Here is a 14405-nt window from a genome sequence, read left to right as displayed (position 1 = left end):
CATTATCATTTTTTGATTTACACTACAGTACCAAAACAGGCACCATACTATAAATATGATGCAAAACAAATAAATTTGTATACTTTTTATATATATTGTGTGTGTGTGTGTACAGATAGATGATATATATATATATATTGCAAAACAAATAAATTTGTATACTTTTTATGTATATTTTTTTATATATATAGATAGATAGATAGATAGATATATTCCAAAAACAAGATTTTGACTATTATTTCATATGTCAGGTTTTTTACAGGCTTGTTTTTTACGACTTCTTCATTTCCAGCTGTTCTTTTTACCATATTGTCTTAAATCTGGTTCGAGACCACACAACTAGCAGCTATTCTGTGATGACTGATAGGGTAAAGACACTTGCATTGAATATTTTGGTATTTCAAATGTCCACAAAGTGTTGTTTTTTGGTCCTAATGTTGTTGAAAGTCGTAAACCCAGAGACCATTTTGGGGGAGAGTGTGATATTGTTTTGAGGCGTATATATTTTAAATATTGTGGTTTTCTTTCTGTGGGAGGAAAAAGCAGAATTCAGACGCACATGGCATCATGCCCTCACCGCTGCAGTCACACTGTATAAACTACTCAGAAATACTGTCCTTCATTATGTAATGGCTATATTGTTCACTTCAAATGGTTCCAGTGCACATTTTTTGTTGGTAATAGCATTATAATGTGCTGTGTGGTTTTTAAACGCTTGAGCGTGGTGCAGTGGTAGGCCTGTTTACAGTATTTGTCAAAAGGTTGCCAGGTTTTGAAATCACATGCAAGTGCAGAGTAATGCAATTTCTTTGTGACATCACTTCCTCTGACATTTGAATCATCTTTCCATATCAAATAATGTTTTGTTTCTTTCTAAAAGTGTTCTTCTGTGGTGGACCACCACTTTGAGAAAAACAATGAGTATTGTTGGGGGAGTAGGCATGTGTTATTACACAAAGCTGTATACTTCAACATTTCCATCCCTGCAGGCACTTCAAGACATGAAGATGACTCAACTGAGAGAGGCTGGAACATTCTATTAAGAAGATCAAACAGCCAATTTGCTTCCTTGCTCTATCTAGTGATCATTCTAAGAATCATTCAACCCTGAGGCAAAATGCTGCTTAAACAAATCTGAAATAAGAATTCAAACAGACATGTATGTTTTTCTTTGAGATGTGCATTTTAGTTGCATTCAAGTGAATGTAAAATACATCTTGAATTATGACATAATACTGGATTTAATAACTGCCAAAATTAGATGCACTTCTGGCTCTTATGATACATGGTTACATGTCATGGTCAACCACACACATACACACACTGCTCTGCTGCATCTGATTGGGTTTGTTTTGACTAACTAAATCCTGAACAAACTCCTTGTATTTTGTAAATATAAACAATAATAATTTGTTTTTGCCCAGCAAGGCTTTCATTATACCACTGACGTTTGATACATTAATTTTCTGCTTTTGAGCTAAGGGGATATTGTTTGGTTGTTTGGTTGTTTGTAACTTTAGTTGAATGCATTGTTAATCATTGTATGTTTCTGGTCTGATATAAATATGATGAACCATTTAGAAGAATGCAAAACAAACAAACAAATAAAAAATCATTGTGTACTTCTGGACTGATATAAATATGTGAATCCATTTTATAAGACTGCAAAATGAATGAATGAATAATCATTGTCCTGATATGAGAATCCACTTATAAGAATGTAAAATATATCCATAAATAAATAAACAAACAAATAATATGTGTGTGCAATTGGGCTTATATAAATATGTGGATCCATTTAGAAGAATACAAAACAAATAATAATTGTGTGTTATTGGACATATATGTGGATCCACTTATAAGAATGCAAAACAAACAAACAAACAATATCTGTGCTGTTGGGCTGATATAAATATATGGATCCATTTAGAAGAATATAAAACAAACAAACAAACAAATAATCATTGTATGCTACAGGAATGATATAAATATGTATGTAGATCCATTTAGAAAAATAAATAAATATATATATATTACATGTCCATGTTAAATTAACCTTTAATGAAAAATACTTATTGTACACCTATACAAGTGCAGTTTACTTTCTAATCTGTGAATCTCCTGAACTGATGTAACAGCAACAAATGTTCTCCTTGTAACCATTCCAATCTTCTGAATGCAATTAAACAGTTCTGGGACATGTTCACCATCAAAGGTGAATCTAGTTCAGTCCAAGGTCAACTTAAGTCAAAGAACTGATAAAAAAACATGATCTCCCGCTTGTGTTTGTTGACAATGAACCTCATTTTGGACGAGGTTTTCTGAAGTCTTCTGTCTCATGTGAATCAATGTTCTGATGGTTTCAGCTGTCGTGTTCCCAAATTGTGGTTGCTGTGTGAGGGTTTGTTGTGTATATTTTTTTTTTAGTCTGCCATAATGACTGAATATATGACTTGGCTATATATTTTGTTGGCTGTTTATTATATTAATATTATAATTTATTATTAAATAATGAAATTAGTATTTAATAAAAAATAATGAAAAGAGAAAAATATCTTTATTTACATAGATATCTTTCAATCAAATGTTGAATTTAAAATAAAAAAAAGATCAAACCCAATTAGACCGGACATAAAAAATTAGCCTTGTTCACCGTTTCCTGTCAATCTGAATTCAGCTCTTCTAGATGTTTGGGGACAGACTAACCTGCCATGCATTAGAGATAAAATCCTTTAAAGTGTGGGGTCAGTGACCCATCACTGACTGTGCACTTATGCCACTTACTGCACAGCTCTCCCACGAGATGGTGTCTGGATGGCTGGGAGAAATATATAGACCATAAAGGAACAAAAACTGTCATAAAGCTTTGATTAAGGCCCAGGTTAAAAGACACAGGCAAGCGAAACAGCTGAGTTATTGTTCCCTTGACAGAGCTCTTAGCACGGATGGCTCATTGTAAACAGCTCTTTTCTGAGGAGCAGACAGTCATTAATCGCCGAAGCAATCCCAGACTCCTCCAGTGTACCCTCGACATCAGAAATCACACTGCCGCCACCAGCTAAAGCTTGAAAGGTTGTGACTCTGTCTACTCTCAGCAGCTTGTGACTCTTTTTATTTTTACCCTATAATGGCTGACGTGTCAGTTTAACAGCTACGATGAACCCCATGACCATTGTCTTTGCTACTGTCTCTTGCAGGTAAAAATATACTCATAAAATGTCAGTATATGAAATTAATAGTTCTAAAGCAGTTTTAATAGCTCCATTATTGTGTTTTTAGGATGTTGTATACAAAGGTTTTGGGCTCATTAGTCAGTAATAGTGTTTCTGATAGGGTCCCCCCCCCACATTTTCTCAATACACTGAGAAAAATTGTAATCTAAAAATAGCAACATCTAAGTAAACTGATTTTAAAAGTCAAAAATAATATTACTGCTGAATCAACCTAAATACATTAATTTATAACAAAACTACATTTTATGTCTTAAATCAGGCAGAAATAGCTCTTTAAAGTAACAGTTGCAGGCCAACACTTTTTCAATGCATAGTTTTACCCTTAAAACTATTTGGTAACACATTAAAATCAGGCCGTATTAGTTAATGCTGGTTAATACATTAACTAATATTAACTAACAATTAGCAAAACATTTGTTACTAGAATATTTATTAATCTCTGTTAATGTTAAAAAATGAAAAGTTTTCATGTTAGCTCAGATTCATTATATAATATTAACAGACAGGCTACAACTTGTTTTTTAATGTATTAGTAAATGTTAAACTTAACATGAACTTAATAAATGCCTTAGAAGTATTTTTCGTTGTTAGTTAATGGGTTTGTCCACACACACACACACACACACACACACACACACACACACACACACACACACACACACACACACACACACACAAAAAGACAATATTTAGATTTTTCTGTGACCAAAGATTCAAAGCCAGTGACTTCCGTTGTTTTTTTTTTCTTTTTTCTGTACTATGGAAATCAGTGAATATACGTCAGTTGATACAATCTTCGAAATATCTTCTTTTGCGCTCATCAGAAGCAAGAAACTCATACAGGTAAGGAACAACATGAGGGTGAGTAAATGATGCATTTGGGTGAATTATTCCATTAACTAATCAAGTTAACTAATGTTAACAAATGGAACCTTATTTTAAAGTGTTACGAGTAATTCTATCTATGTATCATATTTTATTTTGTTTTCCAACATTTGACTGTACACATTTTTACAGTTGGAATTAATAGAAAGTACTGAATGTCACAGAAATAAACAAAGGTATTAGTTTGTTTGTCCTTCGATGCCAGCTGCATCGCATTACGTCTGCCTGGCAATTATGTGCAGACAAAGGAGTCCGAGCTTTGATTCTGTAACACCATCTTCTAAATTCAACACTTGCAGGCAGACATAATCTAACCAATAATTTATTTACCCCATGACACTTTCATTATTTAGTAAGCAGAGAGGCACTGGCAAGATGTGCACAATTAACAGACCTGGATAACTGAGCTGGGACGTTTGGTGTCTTTAGTCTGGGAGCGTTATGTCTCCTGTGAGAAAAAATAAAAATGTTAATCAAAATCATTTTTGCATAATATATAGCATAACAGGTTTGTTGTTTATCAAATATGTAAATGAAAAAATGTTCTAAATATTTGAGTGTAGCTATATATTGTTTATTAATAATAATAATTCAGGTGTTTGCTTCATAATAAAATCATAATAATTTACCTGAACTGTTTATTTAGTTGCTTAATTGTCACTGTACTAATTGAAACAGTTCAGAATTTATATCTTATGATCATATATCATTTTTATGAACAGCAGTTTATGACTTACTCGCTGCTGCGAACAACAATAACAACTTGAAGTCAGACAGATGTTGGTTGGTGTTGCTGTCCGGACGCCACACCCACTGGCCCTGACCCCGCCCAGCCTGCCCCGCTCGCCCCGCCCCTACGAGGGACCGCAATGATTTAGAAGTTCAGGAATCCCACGTGACGTCACCAAAGGGTGATGTAATGCTTCTCTAAATAGATCGTATTGTAATCTTTTCTCAGTCCAACGTGGTTCCTTCAGAAAGTGTGGTGCATCTTCTCCAGACTTCTGCGGTGAGTTGTTTGAGTTGTTTTTCATACCGATACATCCATTCCTTCGCATGCACATGCACTTGCCGAGTCGGTGCCATTGAAATAATCCTTCTCTTGAGCCTGAAGAAGTGACAAGTTGTTAGGGATTCACATGAACGAATTTCAAGTACTTTTACAGAGTCTGTCTAAACGCGTCTATTTAAGTCGTTCACGTTTCATGCAGAAAACACAATGATCATGACTTATTCTTTTCGGATCTCTGGGGATTGTTTGCATGTAACAGCTTTGCGCTTTGAATACCCAAATTGCGCGTTAAGAGATCGTGTCGCATTAAACAGCTAGCTCCTTCTTGATTCTGATCTCAAACGTATGTTGCTGTATGTTGCAAAACTTTACGCGGAGTTATTAGTTTGCGCGCATGAAGCTGTCAAACACGATCGCTATGTTACTACAGTTTTTACTTTGCTTGTGCGTGCATGTGTTTGTATGTGCATGTTTGTGGCAAGCCAATTTAACTGTTATTCCTTTAACTAACTCAAGTTTTGTTACTAGTACGTATTTATTTCGAAATGCTAGTAAATAATATAGTCGAGAAAAGTAGCCTGTATTTCATAATTTTATGAGAAACTACTACATTTCTTATAGCCTACTTTAGTCATTAGTAACTATTCAAACAGTAAGCTGTATTTTCTAACTTCTCTAACATTAGTAATTGCTTAGATTCATTATAGACTAGTGTTTTTATCTTATAAGTATGTAGCTATTAAGACAAGGTATCAGCGAATATGAGCAGAAATACAGTTTATAAATGTTACTTTTAATCATTAAAATTAGTGCTAGTTTATCATAAATATGTGCTGAGGATTAATAAATAAGTACAGTAGTCAATCTGGAATAGAAAGCAGGATTAGCTATTGTTAGATAGTTATTAGTAATTTACAAATATGAACAATAAATAGTAATTGAAAAAAGTACCTGTTGGAATGGTTTTCACCAACATAATGTGCAATACATTAGGCTACAGTGTGAAATTAATATTTGATATCTAAACCAGATCCACATCAAACCTACTAGCAAAAATGCTATTTGATTCCAGTAACAATGGAATAGTTAATCGAATAAGCAATAAATATGAACTAGTCACTAATCGAAAAATATTTTTAAAATAAGAAATATATGCTACTAGTTTAAAGGAATAAATGTTAAATTGGCTTGCCACAGCGTGTGTGTGTTGTGTCCCGTTCGCGCTGTGACACAAGTGTTCTGCATTGTTCCTCTGAAGCGGTCCGGTAGAATTAGTCTGTAACGTTTAACCGGATTTGTTTCATTAATAAACATGCAGAAACTGAGGAACTTAGCTTGTCTCTGAAAACTACTGCACCTCTATGTATTATCCCGTCTCGTTCAAGAGATCGCGACTGTCAGAGGGGTTCCAGTACAGTCCGCTCTTATATGATAAAGAATGGTTGATTCTTAGTATGCATGCGTGTTTGGATCTTCTCACTGAATCACACGTTTTATTTTGTAATATTGCAACAAGAAAGCAATGTATTGAAGCATGACGTCATAATGCAGGCCAGTCAGACTGTTTGATTAACCGTCGAGATATTGAGGGTTTTAGTGGTTTGTGCTGACGAGGCAAACTCTTTTCTAAAAGCCTAAAGGCTTACAAGATTTTAATCCACTGACACGAAATTTGTCTGGGTTTTTTTTATTTTTTTTACAACACAAATTCATTATTTATAGGAAAGTACAGAACATAAATGCATGTTAGGCTAATTGTAAAAAGTAGCCTATATTAAGCGTTCCGTTTACAGATAAACTAGCTTCATACAGGGAAGAAAATTTAAATACGAAGTTAATCTCATTGCTTCTAACATGGCGATTAAACGAGTAGTTCACCTAAAAAATCTGCATCATTTACTCACTTTCAAACCTGTATTAGTTTCTGTGGAACACAAAAGAGATGTTAGGCAGAATGACAGCTCCAGTCACTTTCATTATAAGGGGAAAAAATCAATAAAAGTAAATGGTAACTGAATCTGCCAGTCCCTAGAATTCTATCTACACATTTCCCTTTGTGGTCCACGTAAGAAAGTAAGTCTTATGAGTTCGGCAAAACATGAGACAGAGAAAATTATTCAGTTTATAGCTTGATTTATTTGAACCATTTATTATAATTATATGTGAAATACCATATTGTCACCTGTGTAACAAGACGTATCTAATAAAACTGAGTGACTGGAATTGGAAAAATGTCTATATGGCCATTATAAAGATTTTTTTGCTCTCTGGTTTAATTAATCCAGCTAAGTGAATTACACTGAATGGGAAAAATTAATAAATATATTTTCTATAACTACATAAAATTTGCTTTATAATGTATAGTGTATGCAGGTTTTCCTCTATGTGTTTAACAAAATAAAAAAAGTTTGATATGTAGCGTATGCAAAAATGTGTTTAATAAAATATGTTTAAAATTTTGCATGCAAATCATCATTATTGGTGCATGCTGACAAATCAGTGAAAACCTTTTTCATTTTAAATTTGATCACAAATGGCATAAGGTGTTACTGTTTTCATTTTGCCATCACTTTGGTTCACTGAACAAAAACAACATTCCGATACATTCATATTCCAAATGTTTGTACCTCCGATGTAAAAGTCAGCCTGAAGTAGGCCTCTGTAAGTTTATGTTTGTGAAGATGTGATGACTGACAGTGATTGAAGGTTACCTTTGTGGGGCCCCTTTGTCTGTTCATTATGAGAGGTTTATGGCATCCTTTGCATTGTCTGTATGTTTCCTATTCCTTGCCCCGGGCCCTGTGCTGATCCTACCTTGAACCTTTGCTGCCGAAGGCCTGCAGAGGACGGGGGGAGGTTGGATTTGAATTGCAGCGCAAGTTTGTGCTTGCTGTAACCTTCACCACCCTCCTCCTCCCCTCGGCCTGTGCACCATACTGTTTGAATCCAAATGTGTACCAGGAGAAAGTTCCTCACCGGTTCCCTGTGAAACTGTACTCCGGTCCCCTAATTCTCCTCGGCTGCCACATCGGGCCATTCTAAATTGGAAGTGTAACGAAATTTCCTGTGTTAAATGAAAACACTGGTGAAATAAAAGCCAAGCAGTGTATGACCACCGGTGAGCAAACATCTCACACCTGGCCTCGTGTCACATGGGAATATCAAGCAGTTTAGGTGGCTAAAAGACTTGCTTGAGGGTAGAAATGATACGGTAATATTTTTCATGAAAATGAATGAAGTGCATAATCGTATGTTTAAATGAACAGATTTGATGACAGTCTTTGAAGTAAAGATTTCGCATGTTGGAGAACTTACATAGTGTGAAATTTAAATATATTGCTGCAGGGGCCTGATTGTGTTGCACTGTTGGTTTTGCTTTTGGAATCTGACCAGATGTGTTATCAAAAGACGGCATATCTTAGGTCTGTTTGACAATGCAGGGACACAAAAATTACAATACATTTTCAAATCTGGACTGATACGAAGAGACGTTTGTGAAGTTTAAGGCTAGATAGAGACACAGCGGCATGTTCCTCTCTAGGCTGAAGTGTTAAAGTCAACATGAAATCAAAATGGACTGTATTTACTTTTTTTTTTAATTTTGCTTGTCGTTTTGAATGATTCATCGGTGTGCCTGATTCCAAAGAAAAAAGGTTTGGTCTTGGTAATCTTTCATCAAAATGTAATGACTTACTCCACCTCATAATCTGTTGTTTGAAGAGTTTTAAATAGAAACACCACATTCTTTTGTGTTTTGTAAGATTATATAGTAATACAGGTTTGCAACAACGTGGGATGAATAAATGATGAGAGCATTTTCATTGTAGGTGAACTGTCTCTTTAATTTACCAAAAATGAGTGCTGGAAAAACTGGACAATCTCATCCAGTGGCAGAAGAGTTAAATACTGAACAGCATGATCTAGGACAGAGAAAGAAGTGATACCGATACCCTGAAGACTTGTGGATGGAGACACAACTTTCTGAGAGCTGATAAGCAAGTGACGGAGAGAGAGACAGAAAAACAGAAACTAATGAGTGTTAGTGACTAGTCATTTAGCAGCCGTGTTCTTGATGTCAGTTCGCTTACAGAAACACCCTATCCAGACCATGTGTCCCCAAGGGCCGCGTGTCAGAAGCCGCCTGGAAGGGCTCTATCCCAAGGCCGGACTGTAAGGAAAAATATGTCTGGTTAACATAACGCCAAATTTGCATTTTTTGACTGCATGGGAGGAAACAGTTGGCTACACCAAAAAAAAAGCACATGCAAACCGTGTATGAAAGCGTTCACACAGCGAAGCTCATGCATATCCAGGCCTGAAGCATTTGAATTCATACTCTTCATGTTTTCATCTTTCCAAGTTTCAAACATGTTTATTTTCCACGCAGTTGGAAAGTGTTTGTTAGCTGTCTAAGCAGTGTGTCAATACGTCACTCAGTCATTGGTCTGTGTTTTGCTGCTGTATATGAAGGGGACTTGACTCTGGCTGTCAAGGACTATTACAGCTGTGTCTCATTAGGCTGTTGTAGCCCATAATACTGTTACTCTTTTGCACAAAACTTACACAAGGGTGCTGTAAAATTCCCAAAACAGGTGTTAGAAACATTGGTAAAGCATTTTCACTGTTGCGATTAAAATAATCATAAGCATTTGCTGGCATATCAGGCCCACACAGAGTCTGCATCCGCAGAGCACTGCAGAAAGTTTTTTAATGGAATCTTTTGGTAAATTTGACAATGTTTTAGCTACCGAAAATGGATTAATGTAGTTCCAGTTTCAGTGTTAGGGAAAGTTGCTTTTAAAAGTAATATTGCGTTACTCTGTAAAAATGTTACTAATCGCGTTAGTTACTTTTTTATGGAAAGTAATGTGTAACCTTACTTTGGCGTTACATCTGGGCTGGACTTGCTTGTTTGTTTTTAATATAAAAGTTATATTTTTTGGCAAATGTAAATGAATGCTTTTAAATGCTATCCCACCAAAAGTGAAATTAATAAGCCTCATGGTAAAGGAAATGTAAATTCAGATCTGTAAATTAGAGGGCGCATCATAAAGAAAAAGGCGCAGGAGAAGAAAGCAGTTAAAAAAAAAATTAACACATATGTTGTTTATATAAATTCAATTTGCTTGAATTAGATCAAAGGTCAGCAGCAAAGACATTAGTTAATAAAATGGGATTAAATACATAAAATATATTTTTGTTAACATTTAATTATTGCAGATATGCATCATATTCTGAGTTAGCATTTTATTATTTTTATTTATTTTGAAGAATACTGAATCTGTGTTACACATTTTGCCCTATTCAAATCAAACACAGAATTTCAATGACCAAGAAAAAAAGATGCCATTGAGTCAACTCTGGCCTGCTTTTTACATGCTCATAGATTTATTTTAAGAATGCAGGGGTGAGAAGAGGGACGTACAGTCAGAATCACACACCCACGCACCCTATAGATCATCACTAGTTGAATAGAATGAGCCGCTCTTGAGACCGAAGCACAAATGGTGGCTGATATATTCCACAGCATCGCATTCTGATCCCCATGGCGACAGTAGTAGAGGGCTCAGCGTGGGCCCACATAAGAAAACCGATGGCAAACTACGTCCCATCAGCATCAGAGGAGCAGCCCGATTACACTCCATGTGCGTGAAACTGAATGGCTGGCATACCATTCCATTGTCAGTCTGTGATCCATGGCATTTAGCAGCATCATGGCACTGAGGAAGGGATTCCAGGGCTCATGGTGAGCTGTAATGGAGAGAGAGATTGGTCATTGAAATGTAATCACCTCTTGTAAAACAGACACTAGAAATAGTTCAGAGTTCTGTCATTGTATTAAAACATTTTTACTCTTTTTTTTCCCTCTACATAATTTGTCACACTATCAGTGTTGCCAATGTATTATTGCATAGAGGCAACTATATTTCACCATTAACAATTTATTTTAAAACTGAACTGGGTCAGTTATTATAGTAATAGATTAATTTATTATAGTAGCATAGTTAATATAGTATAAAGTCAGGGTTGTACTACTATTGTAATAATATATATATATATCTATATATATATATATATATATATATATATATAGTATATATAAAGTACATTGTATATGTCTTACTTGGTGCTCACGCTAGATTAAATTATTAAACTTTGTAATTTTTACTTTTATTAGGTTGTATTCAAAACAATATGAAGGCAACATGAATAAAAAAGAATACATTTCTAAATTTTTAATATATGGTTCTTATTTGTCATTGACCCTCCTAATACGAGCTGCTAAAGTCATGGCTGGCGAGGTATTAAAAGGACAGTTTAGGTGTCAAAAGAGTTGCTAATGACTGGCAGTTCATTGATACGCTGACCTCAGTGCTGTGTGTCTAGGTTAGCCACAGATTTGTGTGCACAACACAGAGAGGATAGTTTACATCTTACCCTGTGGTCAGCAACGGCTCCATGGTGACAAAGGAGCAGGGTGACACTTTAGGGGTCAGTTTTAGCCTCTTAAGCCTCCCTCCTAGAGTTTAGACTAAACCTTTACAACTCCTAATGCCCTCTCCCAGGGCATAAGACATAGAATCCTCTCTGAGATTCCGTCAAAGCTTCTTCAGGAACCACGGAGTTGGTTATCACTGGCACACGATACATTAGTGACAAAAAGAGTCCTGGAGGCGTCCCTGATTTGAATTTCTCTCCTTTGCTTTGTGTTCAGGTATATGAGGAGCCAGTGACAGTGATGAACTCCGAGCAGGAAAGGCCGTTCGTGTGCAGCGCCCCAGGCTGCTCTCAGGTGAGTCTGATAAGACAATAGCGAAGATGAACGGTCCTGTAACTCAAGAAAGCTCTTTCTCAATGTGAAACTGCACCACAGACAACAACAGTGAAATGTATCTCGTTGAGGCAAATGTCATCCCCTGGGTCTTGATATAAGATTCTTGGATTGGTATTTCTTTGGATGAGGTGGAATCCTCATAGATATGTTAAATAATCTCTCTCTTAATGCATATTTTCTTCTTGCTCAAGTTCAACCATTACTGTGGTTCTCAACAGAGTTATTATATTTAACTAAAACAAAAACTAAAACCACAAAAAAAGCCTTTGTCACTTGAAATAAAATAAACTTCAACTTAAATAAAATATTTTTAAAAACTTAAACTTATTTTGTTGTGGCTAGAGGCCAAGGCAGCATTTCTCAATTTCATCTAGTTTGACTTGATATAAAATAGCTACAATTAAAACCATAAAAATACTTCATCACTTGAAATAAAATAAACTTTATAGCTAGTTGCCAAGGAAACATTTTTAATTTTCACTTAGTTGAATGTGGTAAAGTAACTAAAAATTAAGAGTGAAATAAAAATGAACAAAAGCTATACAGATATATATATATATATATATATATATATATATATATATATATATATATATATATATATATATATATATATATAACTAAAATTAAAGTGAAAACAGAAAATATAAAAATAAAACAAAGTCAAAATATTAATAAAACCTATAATTATATCTCAGTGATACTAAACTACCACTAGTTTTCAACTGGTTTTGCTTCAGGATCCATGATGGTGACCCAATACAATAACAACATTGCTTATGATACAAAGATTACAAAAAAAAAAGGAATCAAAAGCCTACTTTGAAATGTATTAATATTACCACGGACTGCAAAGGTCCACAATATGTACAAATACTGATATGACATATACACAAACTGAAAAAAAAAAAAAATACTACAAAACACAGATTTTGATTGTTGTCACTGATTTGATGTCATCGACCAAAGATAAAGTAAGTGCTTTCCTGCCTTTTTAAAAGTATATTTATTTTATTTTTATCTCCTATGTTCTATATAAAAAAAAAAAAAAATAATATATATATATATATATATATATATATATATATATATATATATATATATATATATATATATATATATTATAAAAATTATAATAAAAATTTGCATATAGCATCAGTTTTTCTTTTTTTTTTCCTTCTTTCCGCAATCAGAACACACCTGTGGCCCATTTTCGGATCACAATCCACCTGTTTTGAACCACTCCACAATTAGACTAGGCCTGTCACAATCTGTTAGAGCAGGCTGGTTCATGTGGACCATTTACAGATACAAGATTCCTCTCAGGTGCTCTTAAACATCAATTAAGATAATGTAATTATGATAATGAGATGGTATTTTCATTCAGAAAGGTATTATTGTAATCTGTTCAGGCAGACAGTTTATGCCTAAGGCTCAGTCCTGTTGTATATGGTGGTAAGTATAACATTGCTTGATAAAGTCCCTAATTGTAAGATTCTGTTTTTCAAGAAAACAAAATGGAAAGAAAACAAGCCTCTGCTCTTTAATGTGTTTAGTGTGATTAAATCACAACCGGTTGTTTCCATGTTCTCCAGAGATTCCCTACGGAGGATCATCTAATGATTCATCGGCACAAGCACGAGATGACCCTCAAATTCCCCTCCATCAAAAATGACAACATGCTGTCAGGTGAGACAGACCTCACACACACACACACAGCTTATGTGTGAGTGTCCGTTTAGCGTCTGTCTTTGATTAGGTGTATTATGCAGAACGCATGACTTGGCAAATGCGTAGGTGTAGTTTTAAATGCAGAGCCATGTGGCTAAAATAATATTTGTGCTGTGCTCTGCCTCACTCCCCTAATCGCAGTCATCAACCCGTACCATGAGTTCCATATCAATTATACTGCCGGCACTCTCAGGGGACGAGGGGAAAGGGAACAGTCCAGGGAAGAAAAGAAAATAAGCCTCAACAACTATTATGAAAAAGTGGAGGGTTGCATATTTAGAGGCGCATATTCAGAGATAGTACACTAGCTGACCAAAGCTGTGTGCTTAGGCTTGGTTGAAAAAGGCAGCCTTTTTTGGTGTATCTGACATAAATATGTTTAATGGACATTAAAAACACATTAAATCCATTCAAGCAAAGCAAATCAAAGCAAAGCAAAGCAAAGCAAAACAAAAAACAAAACAAAACAAAACAAAACAAAAAACTAAATAATGTTTTTGTTTAGTAACAAAACAAATCTGTATTTTTGTCTAGTTTACATCTACAAAACAAAATAAATTAATTTTAAACATTCATACATTTATCTATCTATCTATCTATCTATCTATCTATCTATCTATCTATCTAGACTTGCAGTCTGCATGGTCAGATCAGATTTCGTGTAATTTTTTTTTTGTCATTTTTTGTCAGTTTTTTTTAACCGTATGTC

General features: G+C 34.8%; 1 protein-coding gene across 4 annotated transcripts in view; it reads left to right on the top strand.

The window, feature by feature from the left end:
* The first annotated feature begins 4988 nt into the window (after positions 1-4988).
* The window catches only part of creb5b (cAMP responsive element binding protein 5b), a 65930-nt gene continuing 56513 nt past the window's right edge, over positions 4989-14405 (top strand). For 3 of the 4 annotated variants that reach the window (XM_042740827.1, XM_042740826.1, XM_042740829.1), the window contains exons 1-3: positions 4989-5127; positions 11846-11923; positions 13561-13654. In XM_042740827.1, coding sequence (XP_042596761.1) covers positions 11870-11923; positions 13561-13654 — 148 coding nt within the window. In that variant the 5' untranslated portion in view covers positions 4989-5127; positions 11846-11869. Of the gene's footprint in view, positions 5128-11845; positions 11924-13249; positions 13421-13560; positions 13655-14405 lie in introns of those variants that run through there. The other variant, XM_042740828.1, reaches the window with a different exon arrangement.

This window comes from Cyprinus carpio, chromosome B16 (assembly GCF_018340385.1).
Source record: "Cyprinus carpio isolate SPL01 chromosome B16, ASM1834038v1, whole genome shotgun sequence".
NCBI lineage: Eukaryota > Metazoa > Chordata > Actinopteri > Cypriniformes > Cyprinidae > Cyprinus > Cyprinus carpio.
Note: the sequence above shows the minus strand (reverse complement) of the source record. Positions and strands in the feature narration are given on the sequence as shown.